The following is a 26,492-nucleotide window of genomic DNA, read 5'->3' on the forward strand; positions in this document are numbered from 1 at the left end:
AATGCCAAAACCCTACTGGGAAACGGGCTCTTCTTTAAGTCCTCACTGGGTTTATTTGTAATAAATTCTTCCTGTCAGTCAGTCTTCGCCCTTCTTTGGCCTCCAGTGTTGTGATGGTCACAGTCCTCACATCTGTGGATCACATGGCTTTTAAGCCAACGGCTTTTCTGCTTAAGCGGTTGGAAGTGTGGGGAGGGAGGGAATGGCTCCATCTGTTGGCCAGTGCAGGGATCACAACACAACCACACTTAAAATCGCTTAAAACAGCCCAGCTCATTAAATGCTTGAATTCCTTTTACAAACATTCCCGCGAAGTAAGCAGTCTGCTCCTCTCTAGTGACAGGTCACTACGTTTTGGGTTAATGGGGAGTAAGTAGTCCTTGCCTCTGTTACAGACGGAGGCAGCTGCAGCTCGACTAATGCAAAAAAGGTCGGACTTGGGGCATAGAGTCTAAACAACCAGCAGCATGTCACCCCGGAGTTCGGCAAGGGATTTTATTCACCATGGCGGTGGTTGCAAAGATGTAAGTTGTTCTGAAAGGACTCGTTAGACACATGCATCACTTTGGTTAATCAGTGGCAACAGGATCCGCTCACAAAAGACACTCTTTTTATCTTTAGTCCAATGACATCATCCCAAAGGTGCAGGGCATTCCCTCTTCTGCCCACTTTCTTGCTCCTATTCCCACCTCCCGTTTTCCAGTCCACTTTTCCCGGCCACTTATTCCTCTCAGCCACGCCCAGAGATCATGGCTTTCCCCACCCTGCTTTCCAGCTTCTAATTTTCCCGCCCCGGTAGCTCTTGGCCAATCGGGGATGTAATGGTCTCCTCTTTCCCGGCCTCTTGGTGACGTTGTAAGAAGTGAGATCTATGATTGGTTGTCCCGGAGCAAGAGCGCACCAATAACAGGCAACCTTGTTTGGTGCCGGCGCACAGCTAGCATCATCGCTGCTGATTGGCTGGGGCGGCTGAGGCAGAAAGATGGCCGCGAGCCCCTCTGTAGTTCCTGTGGCCCTGACCACTCCGGGGGTACCCATCTTGTCAGCTAGTGGCGATTTCTCAAATTTGCGGAAAATTAAAAAGCAGCTGCTACTTATCGCTGGCCTTACCCGAGAGCGGGGCCTACTGCACAGTAGTAAATGGTGAGATGTCGGGGTGGGACGGGGACCGGGCTTGGGGTCCTCGGCCTTGGGGGGCTTGCGGAGCTGACTCAGTTTGCGGGTGTTCCAGGTCCGCGGAGTTGGCCTTCTCCCTCCCGGCTTTGCCTCTAGTCGAGCTGCAGCCGCCTCCGCCTATGACAGAGGTAAGGACTGCTCCCCGTCTGCAACCAGAGGGAAGGACTTGTCAATGGAGGGAGCAGACTGCTTACTTCGCAGGAATGTTTGCAAAAAGGAATTCAATCATTTAAAGAGCTGGGCGTTTTATTCCTTTTTTTTTTTTTTTAAACAAAAATATATTTATTGATTGATTTCAGAGAGGAAGGGAGAAGGAGAGAGAGATAGGAACATCAATAATGAGAGAGAATCATTGATGGGCCGCCTCCTGCACGCCCCCCCTGGGGATCGAGCCCAAAACCCAGGCATGTGCCCTTGGCCAGAATTGAACCTGGGACCCTTCAGTCCACAGGCTGATGCTCTATCCACTGAGCCAAGCTGGCTAGGGCAAAGAGCTGGGCGTTTTAAATGGTGGTGCGTTTACTTAAGCTGGAGAGAATAAGGGGGGAAAAAATAAAAAATCCATGCTTAAGATTTCAGCCTTTTCGCTTTTGTAGCCCAGCTTAGACAATGAGCCAGAATCGAAGGTTTTTACAACAGTGAGAAACTGGTTTTGGATTTACACAGCTCTGGGCTCCAATCTCAGCCACATTGGTGACTTTCGGCAGTTTAACCTCCTGAACTATAGTGTCCTCATCTGTGGAGTGAGGGTAAAATAGTATTTACTTTATGGGATAGTTGAGGGAATTAAATGAGATATGAATATGTTTTATGTCATCTATAGCAGTGTTTCCCAACCTTCTCTCATGATGAGAATCACCTGGTGGAGTTGTTAAAACACAGATTCCTGAATCCCAACTAAGAAGTGCTAAACTAGAATTTTTGAGAACATATAGGTAAAATTGCATACCTAACTTAGTCAGCTGATCTCTCCTTTTCCCTCTCCCTCTTCTTCTCCCTCCTTCCATCTCTCTTTCTACCTTTCTCTCTAAAATAAATAAAAACATATTTTTAAAAAGGTGTAATGCAGGTTGAGAAGGGGCAGGGGGAGAAATAAATTGTAAGTGGATATGAAAAGAGCCAGCAGAATCCTAAGCTGAAGAGCCACATTTAAGACAGGTTCATCCAGTGAAGAAAACACTGAATATGTTTTGGTTCCTGTTTTGTGCTGGTAATATTTGGGGCAAGAAGCAAGAGGAGAATGAAATTATTGAAGTTTTAATCAGCTTATCCCTAGAATTTGGGTTGTGGATTATTCGTTTAACTTAAATATGCATTATTTCATTTTTTCCCCAGAGAATTATAGCTGTATTGTAGTGTTTTTTTTTTGTTTTTTTTGTTTTGTTTTTTTTTGCAATACTAACATGTCAAAATGTTCTTGAAGTACAAAAACTATAAGTAATTGTAGCATATTGCATTTATGTAGAAATTTAAAAGCCTGGGGAAGGAAGGGAATGCCAAACATTAATGCCAAACATTTTCTTTTCCTTTTTTTTTTTTTTTAATATATTTTATTAATTCTTTACAGAGAGGAAGGGAGATGGATAGAGAGCTAGAAACATCGATGAGAGAGAAACATTGAACAGCTGCCTCCTGCACATCCCCTTTAGGGGATATGCCCGCAACCAATGTACATGCCCTTGACCGGAATTGAACCTGGCACCCTTGAGTCCACAGATCGATGCTCTATCCACTGAGCCAAACCGGTTTCGGCAATGCCAAACATTTTCTATAACTTTCTCTCTCACCTTCATGGCAAATCTAAATTATTGGTTCCATTTACTGATGAAGAAGTGAATACTCAGAGAAGCTAAGTAACTTTCCTACTGATGTCATGAAGCCAGAAAATCAGAGTTAGAGTTTGAATATAGGTCTCTAATACTAAAGCCTATACAACTTCTACATTTACAGAAACAATAAATGTTTCTGAGTGTGTTGGTTTAATATTTTATAAATTTTTATTTTTTCCTCTAACTTTAAAAAATATGTACTTTTATTAATATCAGAGAGGAAAGGAGAGAGAGCGAGCGAGATAGAAACATCAATGATATGAGAGAAACATTGATAGGCTGCCTCCTGCTCCTCCCCCCATTCCCTTCCGGAATTACAGAATTAAGCCCTCAACCTGGTCGTGTGCCCTGACTGGGAAATGAACTGGGATCTCCTGGTTCATAGGTTGGTGCTTAACCACCAAGCATCAACCTATGATGGGCTCCCATAACTTTTTATTTTGAAGAAAAAGAAAGTTATCTGACTTTACTTCATTATATATACTAGAGGTCCAGTGTCAGAAACTTGTGCACTCGGGGGTCCCCTCAGCCTGGCCTGTACCCTCTTGCTGTCTGGCAGTTGGACATCCTTATTGCTGCTTCAGAGGCAGGAGAGGCTCCCTGCACCGCTGCTGCACTCTCCAGCCGTGAGCCCGGCTCAGGGCTTCTGGATGAGCAGTGCTCCACCATGGGAGCACATAACCACCAGGGAGCAGCTCCGGCGTTGAGAGTCTGCCCCTGGTGGTCAGTGCGAGTCATAGCGACTGGTTGTTTCACTGTTCAGTTGATTTGCATATTAGCCTTTTATTATATAGGATGGTTTTGGGAGGAGGAAAAGGAGAGAAAAATTATTTTTTCTTACATCTGGAAATTGGATTTGAACTTTTTTGTCTTATTCCCAATCATTTACAAAAATTTGTCTCTTCTAGGAAGATGCCCAGGATATGGATGCTTACACCCTGGCCAAAGCCTACTTTGATGTTAAAGAGTATGACCGGGCAGCACATTTCCTGCATGGCTGCAATAGCAAGAAAGCCTATTTCCTGTACATGTATTCTAGATACCTGGTGAGGGCTATTTCTCCTTTGAACCAAGTGGAAAAAGTTAAATCTTTTAAATAGCATAGCAATAGCCTATTTGGTGAATGTACTTTATAAATATCTGACAATAATAAAGAAGTCATAATGTTAAAAAAATGCTATGAAATAAAATATTTTAAAAAACTGATAATATTGACAAAGGTGCGAGGCAGTAGATTCCCCTCCCCCCCCCATTTGAGGTCCGTTTGGGTAGATTATATTAATTTGAAATACTATGACCAAGCAATTCTACTTTAAGTAACTTGCCCAATGTTAATTCCTCTGTTCATGGAAATTTTTTTACCCCCAAATGTCAACAACTTAAATATCCATTAGTCAAGAAATTCATTGTTAATTCTTGCCTGAAGTATATTTTACTATGATGTTGCAAAATGATGATTTTCCCCTCTAGCACTCTCCACATTTACTGCTGCTCATTTGTCATTCTGTTCTAAGCAAGAGTCTTTCCTTCCCTGTCCATTTATCTATTTACCTAGTATGGACTTCATTTCGGTACTAATTATTTGGTGCTCAAATTATTCCAGTTTTGACCAATGGGAGCCCGTGAATAGTTACTTAAAATTAGTGACCAATAGTAGCTGCCATTTTGGATGGTTTGGGGCCCTTTAGGTAGAATCAGGCTGTTAGTGTTACAACAGGTTCAAAATTCACTGGTAAAAAGACCCATGTGTGGATTTTCTCTTACAGTCTGGAGAAAAGAAGAAGGATGATGAAACAGTTGATAGCCTAGGTATGAATTTCTTTTTTTACCTTTTAGATGAAAGCACACACACATGCCTGTAGAAGCCAGGCAGGGAGTACAAATGTGTGAAGTGGCCAGAGGAGGGCTATTGGAAATTGGATAGCACAACTGGCTGATTGTCTCCCAGCTCCAGCTGAGGGTTGCCTTGTGGCCTGCTGTTGTCAAGGCTTTCTTCTCTGACTCTACTCCATTGCCTGCAACCTCAAGCTAGAAATTCAGATTTTTAGTTGAGGCTTCTCATTTTTAAATGTTGATACTAATTCAAAACTTTAAAAACCTGTGTGGGCTCAGCAAAATATGACTGCAGACCAGTTATCAGTTGTTATTTTTTTGGCGGGGGAAAAAATTGTATAAGATATTGACCACTTGTGAGTGCTTGCTGGAAGTTTGAGGTGTAGCTGTTGGATGCCAAAAGAAATGTCAGGTCTATAAAATGAAGACCAGCAGTCTTCTCTTAGAGACTTTATTTCTTTTCTAGGCCCTCTGGAAAAAGGACAAGTAAAAAATGAGGCTCTTAGAGAACTGAGAGTGGAGCTCAGCAAAAAGCACCAAGCTCGGGAACTTGATGGTTTTGGCCTTTATCTGTAAGTGTTAGAGTAAGTTGGAACTTTGTACAACATATTCTCCTGAGTCTAAGAGAGCTATTATAGAGCATTACCTTCTGTGCTGGTTTCCTTCTTTTCTAGGTATGGTGTTGTGCTTCGAAAACTGGACTTGGTGAAAGAGGCCATTGATGTGTTTGTGGAGGCTACCCACGTTTTGCCTTTGCATTGGGGAGCCTGGCTAGAACTCTGTAACTTGATTACAGACAAAGAGATGGTAAGTTAAGATGAGCTATGTGCCCTAGCTGGTTTTCTCAGTGGTTAGTGTGTCGCCTGTGATTGAAGGGTCCAGGGTTTGATTCTCACCAAAGGCACATGCCCAGGTTGTGGGCTTGATCCCCAGTGGGGAGCATGCAGGAGGCAATCAGTCAATCATTCTCTCTCATCATTTCTATTTCTCTATCTCTCCCTTCCTCTGAGAAATCACTAAAAATTTTTTTTAAAAGATGAGCTGTTTGAAAAAGTGTGTCTTCAAGTTTTATATAATTCTGTAGTAATGGGGTGGGAGGAGAGAGGTTTGATTATATAGATAGCTCTTTGCTCCTTCTCTGGTCTCTTTCACAGTTGGGATTTCGGTCTTCAGGTCTTCATTTGAAAGACAAATGTCTAGCTCTTGTTTGGTAGTTGCTGTTTGGTTTGCATCCAGTTATATTAGGACTAGAGGCCCGATGCACAACATTCGTGCAAGAGTAGGCCTGCCTTCCTCCAGCTGCCAGCGCTGGCTTCCCTCTGGCACCTCGACCTAGGCTTCCCGCTGGCCGCCAGCGGGCACCTGGGACTTGGGACCCGGGTTTCCCTCGTAGCCTCAGCTTGTTTCGAAGGTCGTCCGGTCTAATTAACATATTACCCTTATTATAGACTAGAGGCTTGTTGCACGAAATTCGTGCTCGGGCCTGGCATGAGGGGGCGGGATGGCCCTCAGCCTGGCCTGCACCCTCTCACAATCTGGGACCCCTCAGGGGATGTCTGATACTGGTTTAGGCCTAGGCCTGATTCCATAGGGATCCCAGCGGGATTGAGCCTAAACTGGCAGACAGGCAACCCTCTCGCAATCCAGGACTGCTGGCTCCTAACTGCTCGCCTGCCTGCCTGATCGTCCCTAACCACCTCTGCCTCAGTCCCTGCCACAGCAGCTTTGTCTGGAATGACGTTCAGAAGGTCTTTCGGCTGTCTAGTCTAATTAGCATATAACGCTTTTATTATTATAGAAGATACCTTTCATATTCATGTGTTCACATTCAAGTTTTACTGAAACTTGTTTTATAGACTAAATACTGTTGCAGTTTCTTAATTTCAAAGATGCTGTTATAGGAAAGGTTCCTCTGATATCAAGGATCATATTTATCCCAGCCGGTGTGGCTCAGTGGTTAACACCTATGAATGAACCAGGAGGTCATGGTTCAATTCCCCATCAAGGCACATGCTTGGGTTGTGGCTCTGTCCCCAGTGAGGAGTATTCAGTAGGCAGCCAATTGATGATTCTCTCTCATCATTGATGTTTCTATCTCTCTTTCCCTTTACCTTTCTCTCTGAAAGCAATTAAAAATTTATATTTTTAAAGGGGATCATATTTAAAACATTTTAAGTCTCTGCTGAGCTCATAGAACTTTGAGAAGATACAGAGATTTGTTAATTAAGGAAATAATATATATGAAATTGGTTTATAAACTGCAATCATTTTAGTAGGCATTATTAGAAAATATGGTTTATAAAGTTTATTTGCTGTTCTTCAGTAATTAATGGAAATGATAACATTTCTTTTTTTTAAAATATATTTTATTGATTTTTTACAGAGAGGAAGAGAGAGAGATAGAGAGCTAGAAACGTCGATGAGAGAGAAACATCAACCAGCTGCCTCTTGCACACCCCCTACTGGGAATGTACCCACAACCAAGGTACATGCCCCTGACCGGAATCGAACCTGGGACCTTTCAGTCCGCAGACCAACGCTCTACCACTGAGCCAAACCGGTTTCGGCCATTTCTTTTTTTAAAATATATATTTTATTGATTTTTTACAGAAAGGAAGGGAGAGGGCTAGAGAGTTAGAAACATTGATGAGAGAGAAATATCAGAGAGAAACATGTATCAGCTGCCTCCTGCACACCCCCACTGGGGATATGCCCGCAACCAAGGTACATGTCCTTGACTGGAATCGAACCTGGGACCCTTTACTTCGCAGGCCGATGCTCTATCCACTGAGCCAAACCAGCCAGGGCAAGACACCCAGTTTTATTTATTTATTTTTTATTTAATTTTTTTAAAGAATTCTTTTTTTTCTTCTTTTTAATATATATTTTATTGATTTTTTTACAGAGAGGAAGAGAGAGAGATAGAGAGTTAAAAACACCGATGAGAGAGAGTCATCGATCAGCTGCCTCTTGCACACCCCCCACTGGGGATATGCCCTCAACCAAGGTACATGCCCTTGACCGGAATCGAACCTGGGACCCTTCAGTCCGCAGGCTGACACTCTATCCACTGAGCCAAACCGGTTTCGGCGAGACACCCAGTTTTAATACCTCAGAATCATATTTGCCTCTTCCCTTTCTCTTATCACCTTTATCTATTCACAGACATGGCCATGGTTTCTTCTTTTTTTTTTTTAAATGTATTTTATTGATTTTTTTACAGAGAGGAAGGGAGAGGGATAGAGAGTTAGAAACATCAAGGAGAGAGAAACATCTGTCAGCTGCCTCCTGCACACTCCGTCCTGGGTATGTGCCCGCAACCAAGGTACATGCCCTTGACTGGAATCGAACCTGGGACCCTTGAGTCTGCTGGCCAATGCTCTATCCATTGAGCCAAACCAGTTAGGGCCATGGTTTCTACTTGTATCTGTCTCTTTCTTTTGGCTTCTTTTGCTATCTTGTTTATCTCCAACTTGGATTTCTTATAAGTACAATAATATATACTTTCTAGCTTTCCCATCTTTATACTCCCATTTCTAAGCCCTCCTGCATACGGTTTCCAAATTTATTCTTAAAACACCCAAGTCATCATGATTCTCTTGCATAAAAATTCAGTGGTTTCCTGTTGCATACCATTTCCTATTGCACTATGGGAACCACCCTACCATTTCAGTCTTATTTTTCCACTGCATCCGAGCACAAAGCTTCCCTCTTCACCCACATTCATCATAGCTGTTTTTCTTTTATTTATGTTGTCCTTGCCTAGAATGTTCATTTTTTTCTCTTCCTTTGCTCTTTTTTATTCAAATATACCCACCCTCCAAGACATCTCAAATCCTATCTATTCTTTGAAGCCTTCCCCAACTGGGCTTTTCCTCCCTAACTATGCTTGTAAATCCTATTAAACTTGAAATGCCCTGTGTCCATTATTAGGTGCTATAATAAAATTTCCCATGATAAACATCTTTAGATAAGTGATTTTCAAGCTTTTTCATCTAATGGCACATGTAAACTAATTATTAAAATTTTGTGGAACACTAAAAAAATACAGTTTTTGTCAATCTGACAGGAAAAAAAATAGGTATAATTTTGGGTCATTCATTCCAGGCGGGTACTGTTGTGTTAACTCTTGTCACTTTTTTTATTTGACAGTGTAAGGGAAAAGGGGTCAGTGCCCCCTGACTAAATAGTCAGGTATTGCATGTTTTAAAAATTCTTTCGGCACAGCACTGTGCCTCTTGTGGCACACTGGCTGAAAATCGCTGCTTTAGACAATAAAAATAGTTCCTTGATGTTCTTTTGGAAGAGAGGTCAGAATATATTAAATGTGTTCCTCTCTTTCCTGCTGCCAGCTGAAGTTCCTGTCTTTGCCAGACACCTGGATGAAAGAGTTTTTTCTGGCTCATATATACACAGAATTGCAGTTGATAGAGGAGGCCCTGCAAAAGTATCAGAATCTCATTGATGTGGGCTTTTCTAAGAGCTCTTACATTGTTTCCCAAATTGCGGTTGCCTATCACAATATCAGAGGTAAGTGAATAAGGACAATGAAATTCTTCAAAACCTGAAAGTATCATTGTGTTGTTTTCTGAACTATGTTCCTTCTGCAGATATTGATAAAGCCCTCTCTATTTTTAATGAGCTAAGGAAACAAGACCCTTATAGGATTGAGAATATGGATACATTCTCCAACCTTCTTTATGTCAGGGTGAGCTGCTTCCTTTACTTGGACTTCATTAAGCTCATTTGTGCTTTCATCTGGGTTGGATTGTCATCCAGTTGCATTAACTACAAGAAAAATAAGATGTTCATTTTTCATGCTCAGACTGCCTTTTTCTTTTCTTCCAGAGCATGAAATCTGAGTTGAGTTATCTGGCTCACAACCTCTGTGAGATTGATAAATATCGTGTAGAAACTTGCTGTGTAATTGGTAAGAGTCATTATTCTTTTTCTTTTAAGATTTACCTTTATGGTAAATAATACAAGTATAAAAATAACAACAGTATAAAAGTGTCAAAAGTAACAAAATTAGGTACAATAGAATGTGAAAGCTCGCTGTAACCCCATCCCCAAGATTGTTTAGAGAATATGACTCCAGAATATTTTTCTGTGTGAATACTAAAAATGTGTGTGTGCAAGTGTGTGTACAGTTTGTAAAAAATATATCATTTTACACACTGCTTTGTAACTTCCTTTTTTAAACTTTATATCTTTTTCTTTTTTTGGGTCTAGATTTTTATTATTTTTATTGTGATATAATATTATATAGACGTGCCATCATTTTAATATAAAAATTGCTTCAGGAAACATTTTTGTATATGTACATTTATTTTTGCATGTTAATGCAGTTATTTTTGAATAATAAGCAGTAAAAGACTGGATCAAAAGTTATATATATAGTTTAAACTTTAGTACTACTAAAAAGTTTGGAAGGCCTTAGCTGGTGTGGCTCAGTTGGTTGGGTGTCATCCCGGGCATCAAGAGGTTGCTGGTTGGATTCCCAGTCAGGGCACACGCCCCGGTTGTGGGCTCTAACCCTGATTGGGGGTATGCAGGAGGCAACTGGTTGATGTTCTCTCTCTCTCTCTCTCTCTCTCTCTCTCTCTCTCTCCCTCCTTCTCTTAAAAAGAAAAATTTGAAAGAATTTCCAATCCTATGAAAAGAGATGAGAGTACCTGTTTCTATGTATTGGGGTGTCTCAATCTTGGCATTCATGACATTTTAGGGTAACTATTTTTTTGTGGAGGGCTGTCCTATGCATTGTAGGGTATTAGTAGTATCCTTAGCATCTACCCACTGCTCCTTCCCCCTAGTTGTGCTGATAAAAAATATTTGCAGGTGCCCTACACAGTTTGGCACAGTGGTTATAGTGTAGGTCTGCAGACTGAAGGTCCCTGGTTCAATTCTGGTCAAGGGCACATGCCTGGGGTTGTGGGCTCGATCCCCAATAGGAAGTGTGCAGGAGGCAACCCGATCAATGATTCTCTGTATTGATGTTTCTATCACTCTCTCCCTCTCCATTCCTCTCTGAAATAAATAAAAATATATTAAAAAAAAATATTTGCAGGTATTGTCAAATAACTTCTTGGGTCAGAATTATCTCTGGTTATGAACCATGGTCCTATGTACTTGGCCACACTAGTATAGCCTGATAATCAGCTGACATAACCAGATGAATGGCCACTCCTGGGTAAAAGTAAGCTTGATTGGTTGTGATTGGAAGTCTATGTTTCTTGGAGATGAAAGGGACATACCTATTTCTGGGCCTTTGGTGACACTGCATCAAGATCATGCATTTGTACCTTTCTAGATCAGGATGTTGTTAATAAACTGATAGAATTTCTTTCTTTTTTTTTTTATTTTTTATTTTTTTAAAGATATTTTATTGATTTTTCACAGAGAGGAAGAAAGAGGGATAGAGAGTTAGAAACATCGATGAGAGAGAATCATCGATCAGCTGCCTCTTGCACACCCACTACTGAGGATGTGCCCGCAACCAAGGTACATCCCCTTGACGAGAATCGAACCCGGGACCTTTCAGTCCGCAGGCTGACGCTCTATCCACTGAGCCAAACCGGTGCCGGCTGATAGAATTTCTTTAAAAATATATATATTTTATTGATTTTTTACAGAGAGGAAGAGAGAGGGATAGTTAGAAACATCGATAAGAGAGAAACATCTATCAGCTGCCTCCTGCACACCCCCTGCTGGGGATGTGCCCGCAACCAAGGTACATGCCCTTGACCGGAATCGAACCTGGGACCTTTCAGTCCGCAGGCCGACGCTCTAAACTGATAGAATTTCAATTCATCAATTATTCAGTGAATATTTCCAGTCCTTGAGGAAATTGTAGTCTGGCATGGTTATGTAATAAGTCCTTTGAAAACATAGGTAAGAATAGGAACGAATGATCTTCTCAATATAGAACATTATGAATAAAGTATAAAGTCCATTAAGTGAGGATGGAACTCCAGTTTATTCAAAAAACATCTTCAAGCATCTTCTACTCAGAGTGCCAGGCACTGTGCTTTGTATTGCATTATCTACCCTAATTGCCTATTTAGGAAGTCCAATAAGAAAACAGTTACAATACAATGGGCTGAGTGTTATGATTGAGGTAAACATAGGATGCTAAGAGAGTACATAGGGCCGGGGCAGTGTGGGGCAGTGTGGTGCAGTGGTTGAGCCTATGAGCCAGGAGGTCACGATTCAATTTCCATTCAGGGCACATTCCCTGGGGGTTGCAAGTTCAATTCCCAGTAAGGGAGTATGCAGAAGGCAGCTGATCAGTGATTCTCTTTCATCAGTAGGGGGGTTAGTGAGGGATGACAAAATGACTGAACAAGCAGGCTGTGTGGGACAACCAGGCTGGCAGGGGATTAGTGAGGGATGACTGAACAGACTGCGTGGGGCGACCAGGCCAATGGGGGGGCTGTGAGGGGCAACCAGGTTGGCGGGGGGGGGGGCAGTAGGGGGCAATCAGGAAGGCAGGCAGGTAAGTGATTAGGAGCCAGCAGTCCAGGATTGTGAGAGGTATGACCGACTGCTGGTTTAGGGTCAGTCTCTGGGATCGAGCCTAAACCAGCAGTTGGACATCCCCCAAGGAGTCCTGGATTGGAGAGGGTGCAGGCTGGGCTGAGGGGGACCTCCCCCTGTCTGTGCACGAATTTCGTGCACCGGGCCTCTAGTGATAATATAACTGCTTTGATTCCTGAGGAAGAGCGGAGCTCAGAGCTCTACCTTTTTCACCCTTGAGGTACCCTAGCAATATAGTTGGAAAACCAAAATATAAAGCTTACTTTAAAAATGTCTTACCCTGCCGAAACCAGTTTGACTCAGTGGTAGAGCGTCGGTCTGCAGACTGAAAGGTCCCGGGTTCGATTCCGGTCAGGGGCATGTACGTTGGTTGCGGGCACATCCCCGGTAGGGGGTGTGCAAGAGGCAGCTGGTTGATGTTTCTCTCTCATCGACGTTTCTAGCTCTCTATCTCTCTCCTTTCCTCTCTGTAAAAAATCAATAAAAATATATTTAATAAAAATGTCTTACCCTTTAACAAAATATATGTATAATTGCTATATAAGATAAAATAAAATGAAGAAAAACTTGCAATGTTAGGGAACACTTTTAAAACCAGAATGTGTGATAAATGATATATATTTATTTATTTGATATATATATATATATTTCCCCAGGGAGCAATGATATTTCTCTTATGTACAGTTCGGCTGTCTGCAAGGGATTTGGGGGAAGGAGTTATGGTTTCATGTGGAATGATGCTTATTTTAGTGGACTTTTACTTTTTATTTAATTTTTTGTTAATCCTCACCTGAGGATGTTTTTCTTTTGATTTTTATTTATTTATTTATTTATTTTTTAAATATATTTTATTGATTTTGTACAGAGAGGAAGGGAGAGAGATAGAGAGTTAGAAACATCAATGAGAGAGAGTCATCGATCAGCTGCCTCTTGCACACCCCCTACTGGGGATATGCCCGCAACCAAGGTACATGCCCTTGACCGGAATCGAACCCGGGACCTTTCAGTTCCCAAGCCGACGCTCTATCCATTGAGCCAAACCGGTTTCGGCTCTTTTGATTTTTAGAGAGAGTGGAAGGGAGGGGGAAGACAGAGAGAGATGTGAAAGACAAAGATCGACGTGAGAGAAGCACATTGATTGGTTGCTTCCCCCAGTGGACTTGACTGGGCCAGGGATCCAGAATCGAACCCATGAGTCTTTAGTTCTGATGCTCTATCCACTGAACAAAACAGGCTAGGGCCGTAAACTTCTATTTTTACCTTTCTAATTATTCATATTTTTTGTTTTTCAATCAGGCAATTATTATAGTTTGCGTTCTCAGCATGAGAAAGCAGCCTTATATTTCCAAAGAGCTTTGAAATTGAATCCTCGGTATCTTGGGGCCTGGACACTAATGGGACATGAGTACATGGAAATGAAGAACACATCTGCTGCTATTCAGGCTTACAGGTGAGCTCCTAGTTGTGGGGTTCTGTAGAGCAGATTGCTGTGATGTTAGGAGCCTTTTTTGAGCCTGCAAGTTGCTAACTTTGATTCTGCTGTCTTACCAGTCTCTCTTCCATTTCTTAGACATGCCATTGAGGTTAATAAGCGGGACTACAGAGCCTGGTATGGCCTCGGGCAGACCTATGAAATCCTTAAGATGCCATTTTATTGCCTTTATTATTATAGACGGGCCCATCAGCTTCGGTAAGTCTGGCCACTTGACAATGTGTTTGTTTTGGGGAGTGCTGACACTTCTTTCTCTTTTGATGGCCACTGAGTGACTAACTAGTGGGTAGTATATAGAGTGTGGATATACTGGCCAAGGGGATCATTCATGTCCTGGATGGGAAGGAGCAAGATGGTGTGAGATTTCATCATGCTACTCAGAATGGTGTGCAATTTAAAACTTAAGAACTGTTTATTTCTGGAATTTTCCATGTAATATTTTCAGACTGCAGTTGACTGTAGAAAGTGAAACCTCGAATAAGGGGGATCACTACAGTGGTGGTGGTGGAATTTAGTTATCTATAAGACTTTTTCACACTATTACTATTTTGTCTCAGGCCCAATGATTCTCGTATGCTGGTTGCTTTAGGAGAATGTTATGAGAAACTCAATCAACTTGTGGAAGCCAAAAAGGTATGAGATTGAGCCCTTGAGAATTGAGTGGGAATCTGCTGCTTGGATGAAGGGTGGGGCTATCTGTGCTCTCTAACTTTTCTTCATTCTGGTATCTCTACATGTGGAAGCCAGAATACATAATAGGCTAAAAAGCAAAGCTTGGGTGACATTATCTGTGGAAATGTCAGTATGTAGCTTGGACCTATGATTTAGTAAAAATGCCTGCATCTTGCAAATCTGAAGTTCTGGGAGGCTTGCAGGACTTGAGCCTTTGAGTGATTAGTCATGGCACCTGGGCAATGGTCAGAGTGACAAGTTTATTTTTTTGACAGTGTTACTGGAGAGCTTACGCCGTGGGAGATGTGGAGAAAATGGCTCTGGTGAAACTTGCAAAGTGAGTGAGAGGAATAAAATGCTATTGATATTTCTGTTGGCTCCTCTGGTATGGTGGGTGAGCCTTCTATCCATCATCCTACATGAATGTGGGGATGTAGCAGGGTGTATGAATAGTGATCTAAGAATTTAGCCATTTGACTTGAGAGAATGACACTTCTCTTTAAAGTGGGAATTGCTTTCCTATTAGGCAAGGGACCAAGAATGAATTGAAAGAAATGAAATGAAAATTTTATGTCAGCAGTCTAGGAAAACAAAGTACTGCTCTCCTAATAAGAACTATGAAAATAATAACTCAGAAGTAGTAGGCAAAGAGTTTCTTAAATACAATTTTATTTTATTCATGCCAGTTCTTTTCTGGCTTATTAGAAAAAAATCTGAATTATCTTTTTTTAAATCTCACTCAGGATATTAACAAAGTTTCTGCAAAAGTATGTTACTCAGCTTATGTATTTGCTAACCTTCCCTCCATTACCAGTAGCAGAGTAATGATACTAAATTTGATAAAAATAACCTCGCTTCTGGCACTAATACTATTCTGGATCCAGTGTGCTACGATATTTATGTAAAAATTTGTAATTGTCTTTGTGTTGTCATTTTTTTGGTTTTAATAATGTGCTTTTACTATTTATCATTATTTAGCTTTGAGATCTGATTTGTACTTAAAGTCCAATTTCTTTTGTAGGCTTCATGAACAGTTGACTGAGTCAGAACAGGCTGCTCAATGTTACATCAAATATATCCAAGATATCTATACTTGTGGGGTATGTGTCCTGGACATGAGGACTGGGTTGCTGATTTTATTTATTATCACCTTAGTCATCTCTGCTTTCCTTATTTAGGAAATAGTGGAACACTTGGAGGAGAGCACAGCTTTCCGCTATCTGGCCCAATACTATTTTAAGTGCAAGCTGTGGGATGAAGCTTCAACTTGTGCCCAAAAGTGTTGTGCATTCAATGATGTGAGTATGTTATTGAGTTTGGATTTGGGATCAAACATATAATCTTTACCATGATTTGGGAGTAGAAAGTAGATAATAAGGTAAGTGGAAAGGCTATCTTGATTTGTGAAACTTACACATGAGTATTTTAGAACCTGTTTTTGAGAACGTCCTTGAACATATTTTGAAATAGTTGCCTGACTTTGTTTCAGACCCGGGAAGAAGGTAAGGCCTTGCTCCGGCAAATCTTGCAGCTTCGGAACCAAGGAGAGACTCCTTCCACTGAGATGCCTGCACCCTTTTTCCTACCGGCATCACTGTCTGCTAACAATACTCCTACACGCCGAGTTTCTCCACTCAACCTGTCTTCAGTCACACCATAGTTGACTAGCACATTGCCAGACTGATGTTAAGCCTTACCCCCATGTAAAAAGTCGCCATGTCTGTTCTTCCAAGGACCTCACCTCTTTTTGTGTGTACAGATGGAAACAGCTCCTTGGGGAGAGTTTATAGGATCACTTTCAGAGTAGACTGACAGAAGAATCCTGGCAGGAAACAGACACTGTCTTGCCAGTTAGAAGCACTTCTTCCTTATGTTCAGAGTAGCTACAGAGTCTGGCCTTCTTCCCAGATTCCCCCCACCATACCTCCAAACATCCTTGTACTAGCACTTTAGCACAGGCAAGGCTACAGGCTACAGGCACCGTTTTAATGCTGCTGGGAGTGGTTTCCTGAGGAGTGAGGAAAGGAGAAAAGTTTGTGATTCTATCCTCTGCTGACAGTAGGGGCACTGGATACCCTAGCAAGGTTAGGGCGCTGGGTAGACATGATCGTATTCTTGGATTTGCTGAGCGTGACTGTTCTGTCAAGAGATTAGGTTTAAATGGAGTAAAACTATACAGTAGGTCGCCGGGTTACGTCGGAGATCTGTCCTACAGCATGATTTTTATCGTAAGTCAGAATCCACCTACTACATAAGCACCTGTGTCACTCACATGGAGCACATAGCAGTAATGAAGTGACAGAGAAGGATAACAATTCCTGACCTTTACTTGTGGTAAATAAATAATAAAAAACAAAGCACATATGTAGACATGACGAATTTTTTTTTTTTTTTAATAAATGAGAGATGGTGACGAAAGCATGAACGTGTACGTCGTGTCTGATGCAGCCCGAAGACTGCCTGTATGTTTGTTTTAAAGAGTTTCCTAGAATATTTCAAATTCGAGGTATCTTAATAGAGTTGAATAGAAGGGACAAACGATCTCACGGAGCATGAAGGCCCCTTCCAAGAGCAAAAGATGTCGAGTTATCTATATCCTCCCCCAAAAGCAAAGGAGACAGGATCACAGATAATCTCATGGCCATTTGGAGATAACTTTTTGTAACTACAGACAAGAATAAACTTATTTCAAGCTGTTCTGTTTTAATATTTTTGATGTAATTGTCTTTTATTCAGGCTAGACAAGGTAAAGGGAATCATTGTTAGTGTGCTCTTAGAGGGTGTTAGGCCTGTGCATGCATATTTAGGAGGAATATGCAATGGTTATGTATGCTGCAATGAATTTGTAGAGACACGAATTATTCTGAGCTCTGGACCCAGCCTTCCTATGTCCATGTTTCCAGAACAAGTTTGTTACCTATTCACCTCCTAATGTATGATACTTCATTTTATAGTAAAGAAGGTTTAGACTATATAATGTCCCTTGAATTCATTTCTTATTAAGCTTTCTTAGATGTCTAGCAACATTCCTGTACAGGGTTTCCATGGGCCTGAATGATAATTTTAAATTTTTCTTTCCTTTTATAATTTGAATGGTTTTGTTAAATTTGGGATTCAGATTAAAAAAATGTGAACAATATCTTTAATATAGCTTTCTTTTTTGTGCTGCATAAAAAAACATAAGTAAAAAAGCATGAGATTACATAGGTGACTATATTACAAAAAAACAAACAACTAGTGTATGAATATTACATTTTGCATAAAGTTCAAGGTTTATATATATGGTGAAGTTTAAAAGACACATTTCTTAAGCTGAGCAGCTGACGCACCTCAGGACAAGGACTGCTCTCTTCTTCCCTACAACCTCAGTATTTTTTGCCAAATGGCCCAGACTTGAGTAAAGGGGTATGCCGTGAGCGCAGGATCCGAGCATAAGGGCTGCAGTCGGTTGAGCTTTGGCAGGTGGGTGTTCGATGAAGAAAATTTCGAAGAAATGGTTTCTTCCCTGGGGGCTCTTGGTTTGGTTGCTGGTTTTCCTGGTTGACACCAACGCGCTTTTTGGTAGAAGCCTGGCCTTGGAGTTTTAGCACAGTATGGTACTGCTCCGCAATGCATGCCGCCTTCTTCCGAAGGTCCATTTTTACCAACATCATGTTATTCTGCAGCTCAGCCAGGGTGTGATCCTAAGGAAGATCAGTAAAGTCATAGAAATCATATCTGGTGTCTGAGAGAATAAGAAGGGCAAGGTAATACATGCCATCCACTGCTATTACAACTGCAACTCTTTAATTTCAGAGCTTAATTGTTAGTGTTTTGTCTTAGAGGATTTCAGGTCTGTGCATAAAATGGTTTCTTACAATCTAAGCATCTTGGATGAAATGTGATATTAACTACCTCCCTAGTATTGTTACAACAGAGAAAATGCCTATAAATTAGCACAGTGCCTTATATTTAAAATCTTGACCTTTCTCTTCTACTCCTCATTCCCCTTGTCACATAACCCTGGTGTGGGCTGATGGGAGAGAAGGGGATATTTAGGCTGTCCTAACCTGTTTGATTAAGATGTCATCACATGTAGTCAAGGCTTGGCGAAGTTTTCCTGCCCCAGTGCTATGGCAACAGGCTCTTTCTGCTGACTGGAGAGATTCACCAAGTTTCTGAAGCTCTGTCCGTAGCAACCTTATATTCTGAAAAAGGAGGAGGAGTAATAAATTGTGGCCAAGTTCAACCAGGATAATGATCTGGAGGAGTCAGATAGCCATTTGAAGAGAAGTAAAATATAAGGCTGGTCAGCTGAATAAAGTAGCCAGCCTCCAGGACAGTGCACAGAAAACCTTTTATTCTTACATGAACCAGGGATATAGTGTTGGACATCGCCTTAAGTAAAAGTTTGATTTTTTAAATCTCTCTGGCTTAGAGAGATTGATTTAAAAAGAAAACCCAAAAAACATTTTTATTGATTTCAGAGAGGAAGGGAGAGAGGGAGAAAGAAACATTAACGATGAGAATCATTGAATGGCTGCCTCTAGCACGTCCCACACTAGGGATCGAGCCCACACCCCGGACATGTGCCCTGACTGGTAATCGAACTGCGATCTCCTGGTTCACAGGTAGATGCCCAACAACTGAGCCACGCTGGCTGGGCTTAGGTAAAAGTTTTGGTAACAGAGAAAGATGATCACCTTCTGGCCCTCCTCTAACTTCTTGTCCACATCAGTGGTGAAGAGCTTGGCTGAGGGTGGTGGTTCTAACATTTTCTGATACTTCCGTAGCTCTGAGGGAAGAAACAAGAAACATTAATATGCAGGCTTTCTAACCTTGGACTTATCTCTGAGTTAACAACAGTTGCAGCAAATATAATAGAAAGGGAGCCTTTGTGTATCCTAGAGTGAAAGGTCTGGGGATGTAGCACCAAGATAAGGAAATTATTGTTGGAGCTAGTGCCAGAAGGCCTAAGTTTGGAGAATAGCTCTGCCTTGAGGCACTGCCCTCTCCTTCCTCACCCTCAGTGGTCGAGTTGAGCTCTGCTTTGCACTGGTCCAGTTTAGCTGTAACCTCTTGCAGCTGCTGGGTGGAGTGAGAAGCAGCAGCCAGCCTTTGTGACCGCCTTATGGACAATTCAGACCCTGATTGTTGATGAGCTCTTGGCTGTTGTCTGGCTTCCTGCACTTGAGCTTCTAGCTCTTCAATCTTCTCATCCCGCTCCTAAGAGGGAGGGAGAAGGCACAATTCCATCCACAGTCAAACACTGCAGAAACAGATGACTGCATAATGAACCAAATCTTCCCTGATACATAAGCTTTTTGGTTAGCACATATACCGTTTTCTGGCCAACCAGACCTTTAATCAATTTGCCAAACAGATTGGCACATACAAAGCACTAAGAGTACTACAGAAAAGTGAGTTACGTATTCCCGCCCCTACCAGAGTTTACAAAATCTGTTAACCTTAAGCAAGTAGTGATGGGAATCTGATTAGCCAGTTGGGGCTAGTTCAGGGCAACTCACCTGAAGCTCCTCTTGGTAAAAACTTGTCAGTGACTCCTTGAGGATCTTTAATTTCTCTTCATATGTTTCCTCTAATAGTTCCTTTTGGGTGTCCAAATGTTCACTGTCAGAGGAGAAAACAGAAGTGAGTGAAGATTCTGAGGAGTGAGCCTGGAGGACAGATTTTCCCCTCCCCATGTGGGAGACTGTGCTGTGAGATTCTTTCCCCTTCCCCACATGGGAGTCTGAACTGGTTCTTCAATAAATTCCCCAAAATTATAAAACTAAAATGAATTTAATATCCATGAAGTTAGTTTAACGTCCAGTTTGAAGAATTTTAAAGGATGAGGACAGATCTTGAGGAACAACTCCATTCTAGTCCCTACTTCCCACCCTCTGATCCAGGTGTCAGACGAAGATGGGCCACTCAGCCGGTACCTGCACCACTGTTCACGCTGTTGCATCTGCTTCACCATCTCATTGCATATTTCATCACGGAGCTGCAGCTCCAGCTGCAACTTTTCCTGCCGTTCTTTCAAAAGCAGTGCTTTCATGGCTTCCACCACCTGTAGGAGGTCCTAAAAGGGACACAGGTCAGAGGTAATCAGGCGGCCATGCTCCTAAAAGATTCAGGCTCACCTGGAAGGCAGCATAGGAAATGTGCAGCCATCAAGCTGCTACAATACTTTCTTGTATTCTCACCTCCTTGCTATACATGGAGATATCAGCTTCACTTTCAATGTCATCATCAAGGCCTGGGTCTGTCTTAGTTCCTATCTCTAAGCTGGAGGATGCCTGCAGACTGTGTTGCTTGATGAATGAATGTAGCGATGGGAGTCCCAGTTGAACAGGTGGAGCATGCACAAGCTAGCAGGGGAAAGATATCTCAATTGAATCCAGGACTAGTCCTTGGTAGCTTTCTTAAAAGAAGGTACCATTCCAAAGGTACCAACTTCTCACCTGGCTGGCAATGGCTGAGAACTTGGCCACGTGAAGGGTCTCATCATAAGTAGATGCACAGGGATTCACATTGACAATCATGCAGGAGCGGCCTCGGCCTGTGAAGAAGCCTTGAAACACTCGAGTCAACTTGCTGTCGCGGAAGGGAATCAGGTTCTGCTTTGACCTGGCAGGGAATCAGAAGAGTAAGCTGTGAGCAGAACTCCAGCTCTTGAAGTATTCTAGCACCATCCCTAGTGGTGACCAGAAAGTTTCTTAGTAAACTGCAGAGTTCCAGACCATCAAGCCCATGGCTTGCAGTCAAAATCTCACCTGTTCTGCTGGTTTTGGCGCAGGACAGCAATACAGCGGCCCAGGGTGTGCAGAGAAGTGTTAATGTTTCCCGCTTCCTTTAGCCGCTCACCACTCCTCTGATCTTTGCAGCGTTCTGTGCCAGCCAGATCACAGAATGACAACCTTGAAAGGAGGACAGGATCTGACATAAGAACTTATATGTTAGGAACCTTCCAGCCCTTCCTATACTTGTGAGGAGAGGAAGAACCTCCAAGAATCTCACTGCCTAAGGAAGGAGAACAAGAATCTATCAGCGTAATTCCTCTGAGCCCCCTCCCCCACTACCATTTATAGCCAAGAAGTCCAAATTTCTAAATGGAAAATCTTACTCGCTGATCTTGGGGACAATGTCCCCTTCCCCTTGAAGGTGCAGGATCCGAATGGAGAAGATGCTGTGACTAGAAGTTAAGAAAAAGAAAAAGGTCATTACACCTCTTCCATGACCAACTGGAGGATTAATAGTTCCTAGAACAAAGGCTGGCTCTCTCTCACAGCCCACTAACCTACGGCTGGAGTTCTGGTTCAGGTGCGTGCTGGCAAAGCTCTGGTTTTTACGGCCCACTTTCAGGAGTCTCAAGGCCTCCTCAGCATCCTGAACGTGAATCCAATTGAGATCTGAGGGCAAGAGAAGGGCATACATGAGATGGGGGTACTTAACTCTTTTCTTAGTCTCTGTCCAAGTCCTGTCCAGGGTTCATATCAGCCTCTCTGCTTTCCCATACCTTTCACGTAGGGATTGCCATTCTGATCCTCATATAGCCGCAGAATCTGCCTCTTGCGCTGTTGGTTAGGTGGTTCTAACAGATCATAAAGCAGTTCATTGTAGATCTCAAAGAAGGAGATCCAGATGGAGAAGCGAATGTCTGCAGGTACACTTATGGGGGCACTGTCTGGCTGTGCCCATCGGTTACTTGTTTCTGGGGAAGAAGCAAATGTACCATCAATCTTAAAGCAGTCCATCTCCCCTTTGGCTTGCAGGGTCCTCAGGAGGCAGAGCTCAGGTTGCAATCTCTGGTCTCTACTCCTGGCAGTTGTTGAGAACAGGGAGTGGGTTCTTACTGTGACTTGGCACTGAGCCCAGTCACGTTACTTACCATCTAGCTGGCTACTGCTAGTAAACTGACTGGTGGAGGAGAGCCCAGCAACGCCACTGTCAAAGCTGGCGCTGGTACCTATTCGATTTTCAATGTAGACACTCTTCTTCAAGGAGGTAGACAGTTCCTCCTGGAGAGCCCCAGGGAGAAAATAAGTATTGTATGAAACTTTCCAGAGATTTGTCCCCTTATCCCCACATCTGTAGACAATAACACTTCACCTCTTGGAGGCCTCCAGTTAGCAGGGCCAGTTTCTTCATTTCCTCCTGTCGGATCTGCTTGCTGTCAAGCCAGATTACCTCATTACAGAGCAACGGCTTCAGATCAGGTGTGGGATGAAGTTGGCCTTGGAGGCTATTGAAGATCAGAGCCAGGGACCGGGGCAGGATCCCTCCATCTTTGATGGTACCTAGAGGAATGTAAAAGATGGGTAGCTGAGGCAAGTGCTTTTCTCTTCCAATGGACAGCATCCAAAAGCAATGACAATACCATTATAGGGCAATCAGCAATCCTGTGAGGCCTACTACTCACCTTGAATCGTGTGGGTTTTCCCTGAGTTGGTGACTCCATATGCATAGATAAGCCAGTTCTGTCCTTTGAGTACGTCTTTTACCATCTCCTTCACAGTTAGGTTGAAGAAGGATGCTTGCCCTACTTCTGGTCCAAAGATCTAGAGACAGATTCAGTTTCTCAGAGACCTTTTATCTCCCATTTGCCTCCTGTGCAGAGCTAGCAGATGCATCTCTTCCTGGGTGGCTGACCCTACACAATGCTCAAGCCACTTCTCCCTGCAGTGCTGCCAGCTGCTCCCCACACACTGAGGACTCAACTACTATCTGCCAGTCCATCTTTCATCCAGATTAGCAAATACCTAAGGCTGTGGTCGTTGAGAGCCACATACAGCTCTTTGGCCCCTTCAGTGTGGCTCTTCCACAAATACCACGGCCTGGGTGAGTCTACTTTGAAGAAGTGGTGTTAGAAGAAGTTTAAGTTTAAAAAATTTGGCTCTCAAAAGAAATTTCAATTGTTGTACTGTTGATATTTGGCTCTGTTGATTAATGAGTTTGCCAACCACTGACCTAAGGTATGCTATCCACGAAGTCCAATGCTGCATATACAATGGGGCAACATAATGGTCACAAGCATCTGTGCTATCCTCAGATGGAACCTGTGGTGGATTCAAGTCCTAACCCTACCACTGACTAGCTTCAGCAACATAACCTTCACTGAGCCACAGTATCCTTGTCAGGAAAATAGGGACAATATGATAATTATAATAAAGTTGTTAGGAATTAATGCACATAAAGTACTTGACACACTGGCTAGCTCATAACAAGGGCACCTAAATTGTAGACATGCATATACAGGGAAGGGCAAAAGTAGGTCTACAGTTAACATAGAAAATTATACAATAATTAATATAATTAATAATTCAAGAATAAACTCTATTTCACACATAACTATAAAGGTACCCTCTATAAGAAATTCACAAGCAAGTAAAAAGCTTTCCTTCTAAAGAGGGACTAAGTTTGCCCTTACATGTTGGTCCCGTGTTCACAGACCAGTACCTTCATACCTGGGAAAAGGTGAACCTGTGGGTGGCTTGGCCAATTCCCCGCTCATTACTCTTCTGGGCAAAGGAGTCTTTGGGTGCCTGTAGCACAAGGGTCTCCCCATTCTCAATACGGACACAATCCTAAGAAAGGGGAAGACACAGTTGGCACAGAAGAAAGCATTCCTGAGAACTCTTCTGTACTGTTTCATTCCACCTTGAATCCTCCCTCAGAAACTCACCTGATCTTCCTGCCGTTCCAGCTCTGAAGGTAACAAGGGCCTGACCCTCAGATATACTTTCACCTTCTCTGTACTATCCTCAGATGGAACCTGTGGCAGAATTCCAGACCAGAACTACAGGTTAATCTCAGCCATTATCTCTGAGCAGATGGGCAAGCATAACACAGTTCCTGAAAATAATGCTAACACTACCCTCGTTCTTCCTCAAGTGTCTCTCTGTAGCTATAGCTACTCTTTGGTTCCATAATCATTCCAACTTACATAGATTTCTTTAGTACTTTATCCCTTTCCTACTGTCTCTTCAGTATCCTATAATCCTGGCTTACTACACCCAGAGTTAGAACTGGTTGACTACATATTATAGTAAAGCACAGTAGTTAAGCACCTTGGAGGCAGACACACCTGAATTTGAGGTCCAATTTCATCATTTAATAACTATAAGACCTTGAAAAACTTCTTTAAACTCTCTTTGCCTCACTTTCCTCATATAGAATGGGGTTAATAATATAGTACCCACTTCATTCTTTCAACCAATATTTAAGAGATCTGCCTATTATGGCCCAGGAACGCTAAGAGGCATTATTGAGGCTCCTACTTTGATAAACCTTTCTCTAAAAAGAGACTTATGAGCAGAGTTGTTCTCAACCAGGGGCATTTCCCTCCCAAAGAACATTTAGCAGTGTCAGGACAGGTTTCTAGGTTGTCACAAGTGGGTAGAGGCCAGGAATGCTGCTAAGCATCTTGCAATGCACAGGACATACCCATACAACAAAGAATTATCAGGTCTCAAATGTCAATGAGAACCCACCTAGATTTCTGGGGATAAACTTGGCCTTGTAGGGCCCCAGGAGTAGAGAGAAGGGAGTCACGGGCAGGCCTGATGCCCAGCCTGAACTCCTCTGCAAGAAGGGTGAAGGCTGTGACAAGTCCTGGCAATATTCTGCTTCCCCTCAGGAGACCTAAATCAAAAGCCTTAACTGCTCCATTGGTTTCCCACCTGTTTTGGATTCATGAACGCCTTCTAGATCTTGATGCAAACTCTGAATTGTTTTAGCTGAATAATATACCAGTGCAACTGACATCAAAGTTCTGCATCAAATTTTAAGGCTTTATGACATTCTGACAAATCAGGGACTACGTATTAAGAACCAGCCTGTCCCCAGTTTGGGTGTATGTTTTGTACATAAATATTGGTCGTTATATATATGGCTACCAAAACCAACCAAACAAAAAAAATGACGAGAAACTCCAGCCAAGTACAAAGGCTTCATAAATGGAAGCTATGGTTGGCATTAAGACCTGAATGTACATTCCACCTATTTAATGGCAGTTTGACCTCGTGCAAATTCTTCAAGGCCTCTGGGCCTCTTGGTGGAGAGATAACTGTTATCTTTCCCTCAAGGTATTAACTGATGATATGCACTTGAGGGTATATCATTAAATGCAATGCAAACAATAGTTCTACATTTTTTTTCTAGTCATGCTCCTAATTTTGAATCGAACTCTCAGACCCTGAGGAATGCTGGTCTTTGACCTCATACTAACTATAACTACTCAGTAGAGTAGGCTGGGGATATCACTTTCTGCTCCTACCACTCTCCAACTCTTTTACCTGCTGCTTGTCCTCCAGGGAGGTGGAGATGACAGAGCAGTCTGACAGCAGGTCCTTACGAACCACAGACCTCAAATCTGCAAGCGTGGACTCAAACATGGGGGACAGTACGACATCTTCATCCGAGAGCAAGCCGGCTGGCGGAGAAAGGATCCCTCGGGACATAGCTGGGGCAACTTAGGTCTAAAAAAAAGTGGGTAAGGAGAAGAATCTTAAGGACAGAAAGGGTTGCAAATTCTAGGTAAAAAACAACAACAATTCCCTTACCCCAGGACACCTTGGCATCGCCTCCTGAATCCCTACTCTCCTTTCCCTTCCACTCTCAGGAAGGGGATGACAGGAGTTAATCATTTAATACAGTTTAAGACCACCTACTGGAATGAACAGATACCTGGTTCAAAAAGCAGAAGAAGGTCACGTTCCACGTAAGGTGCCTCGCCCAGGGGTGATGTGAGGGTGGCATCAATAGCACCTTCTCCAACCTCGCCCCCAGGCCCACCGTGAGGACAGAGGAATTAAGAAAAAAGTGATGGCAGGCAGCTTCGCTTTCTGACAAGCCTGTCCTGCGAGGGAAAGAGCCGGTCCCCCAGCTGGACTCCAGCACAACCTCATACTCACCCGAAGACGCGACACCGTTCCCCGTCTGGTACCGGCCCACTCACACCCGGCCGCCGA

The 26,492-nt window shown here is 42.7% G+C and overlaps 2 protein-coding genes across 4 annotated transcripts; one reads left to right on the top strand and one right to left on the bottom strand.

Moving 5' to 3' along the window:
* The first annotated feature begins 933 nt into the window (after window positions 1-933).
* On the top strand, window positions 934-16,331 carry CDC23 (cell division cycle 23). The gene is made up of 16 exons (XM_084884538.1): window positions 934-1,143; window positions 1,232-1,304; window positions 3,914-4,051; window positions 4,772-4,814; window positions 5,305-5,410; window positions 5,513-5,645; window positions 9,191-9,368; window positions 9,449-9,546; window positions 9,687-9,768; window positions 13,671-13,824; window positions 13,945-14,064; window positions 14,424-14,499; window positions 14,814-14,875; window positions 15,560-15,638; window positions 15,717-15,836; window positions 16,028-16,331. Exons 1-16 carry the CDS (start codon window positions 983-985, stop codon window positions 16,196-16,198), a joined length of 1,794 nt encoding a protein of 597 aa, XP_084740664.1. The 5' UTR covers window positions 934-982; the 3' UTR covers window positions 16,199-16,331.
* A 1,335-nt stretch (window positions 16,332-17,666) lies between these two features.
* On the bottom strand, window positions 17,667-26,483 carry KIF20A (kinesin family member 20A). 3 transcript variants are annotated; one of them, XM_084884527.1, is made up of 19 exons: window positions 26,436-26,483; window positions 25,818-26,000; window positions 24,206-24,295; window positions 23,988-24,107; window positions 22,943-23,081; window positions 22,633-22,820; window positions 22,412-22,541; window positions 22,040-22,234; window positions 21,821-21,932; window positions 21,647-21,715; window positions 21,297-21,440; window positions 20,985-21,150; window positions 20,727-20,891; window positions 20,463-20,602; window positions 20,046-20,148; window positions 19,542-19,743; window positions 19,221-19,312; window positions 18,588-18,725; window positions 17,667-18,221 (listed from the first exon to the last, which is right to left on the bottom strand). In XM_084884527.1, the coding sequence occupies exons 2-19, from the start codon at window positions 25,980-25,982 to the stop codon at window positions 17,904-17,906; spliced, it is 2,676 nt and encodes an 891-aa protein (XP_084740653.1). In that variant the 5' UTR covers window positions 25,983-26,000; window positions 26,436-26,483; the 3' UTR covers window positions 17,667-17,903. The 3 variants fall into 3 exon arrangements, with proteins under 3 accessions (XP_084740653.1, XP_084740652.1, XP_084740651.1); XM_084884526.1 differs by lacking the exon at window positions 26,436-26,483 and adding an exon at window positions 26,209-26,415; XM_084884525.1 differs by lacking the exon at window positions 26,436-26,483 and having other exon boundaries at window positions 25,818-26,004.
* Window positions 26,484-26,492: the final 9 nt, after the last annotated feature.

The sequence above is a fragment of the Pipistrellus hanaki genome, assembly GCF_964339955.1.
Source record: "Pipistrellus hanaki genome assembly, chromosome: 5".
In the NCBI taxonomy this organism is placed as follows: domain Eukaryota; kingdom Metazoa; phylum Chordata; class Mammalia; order Chiroptera; family Vespertilionidae; genus Pipistrellus; species Pipistrellus hanaki.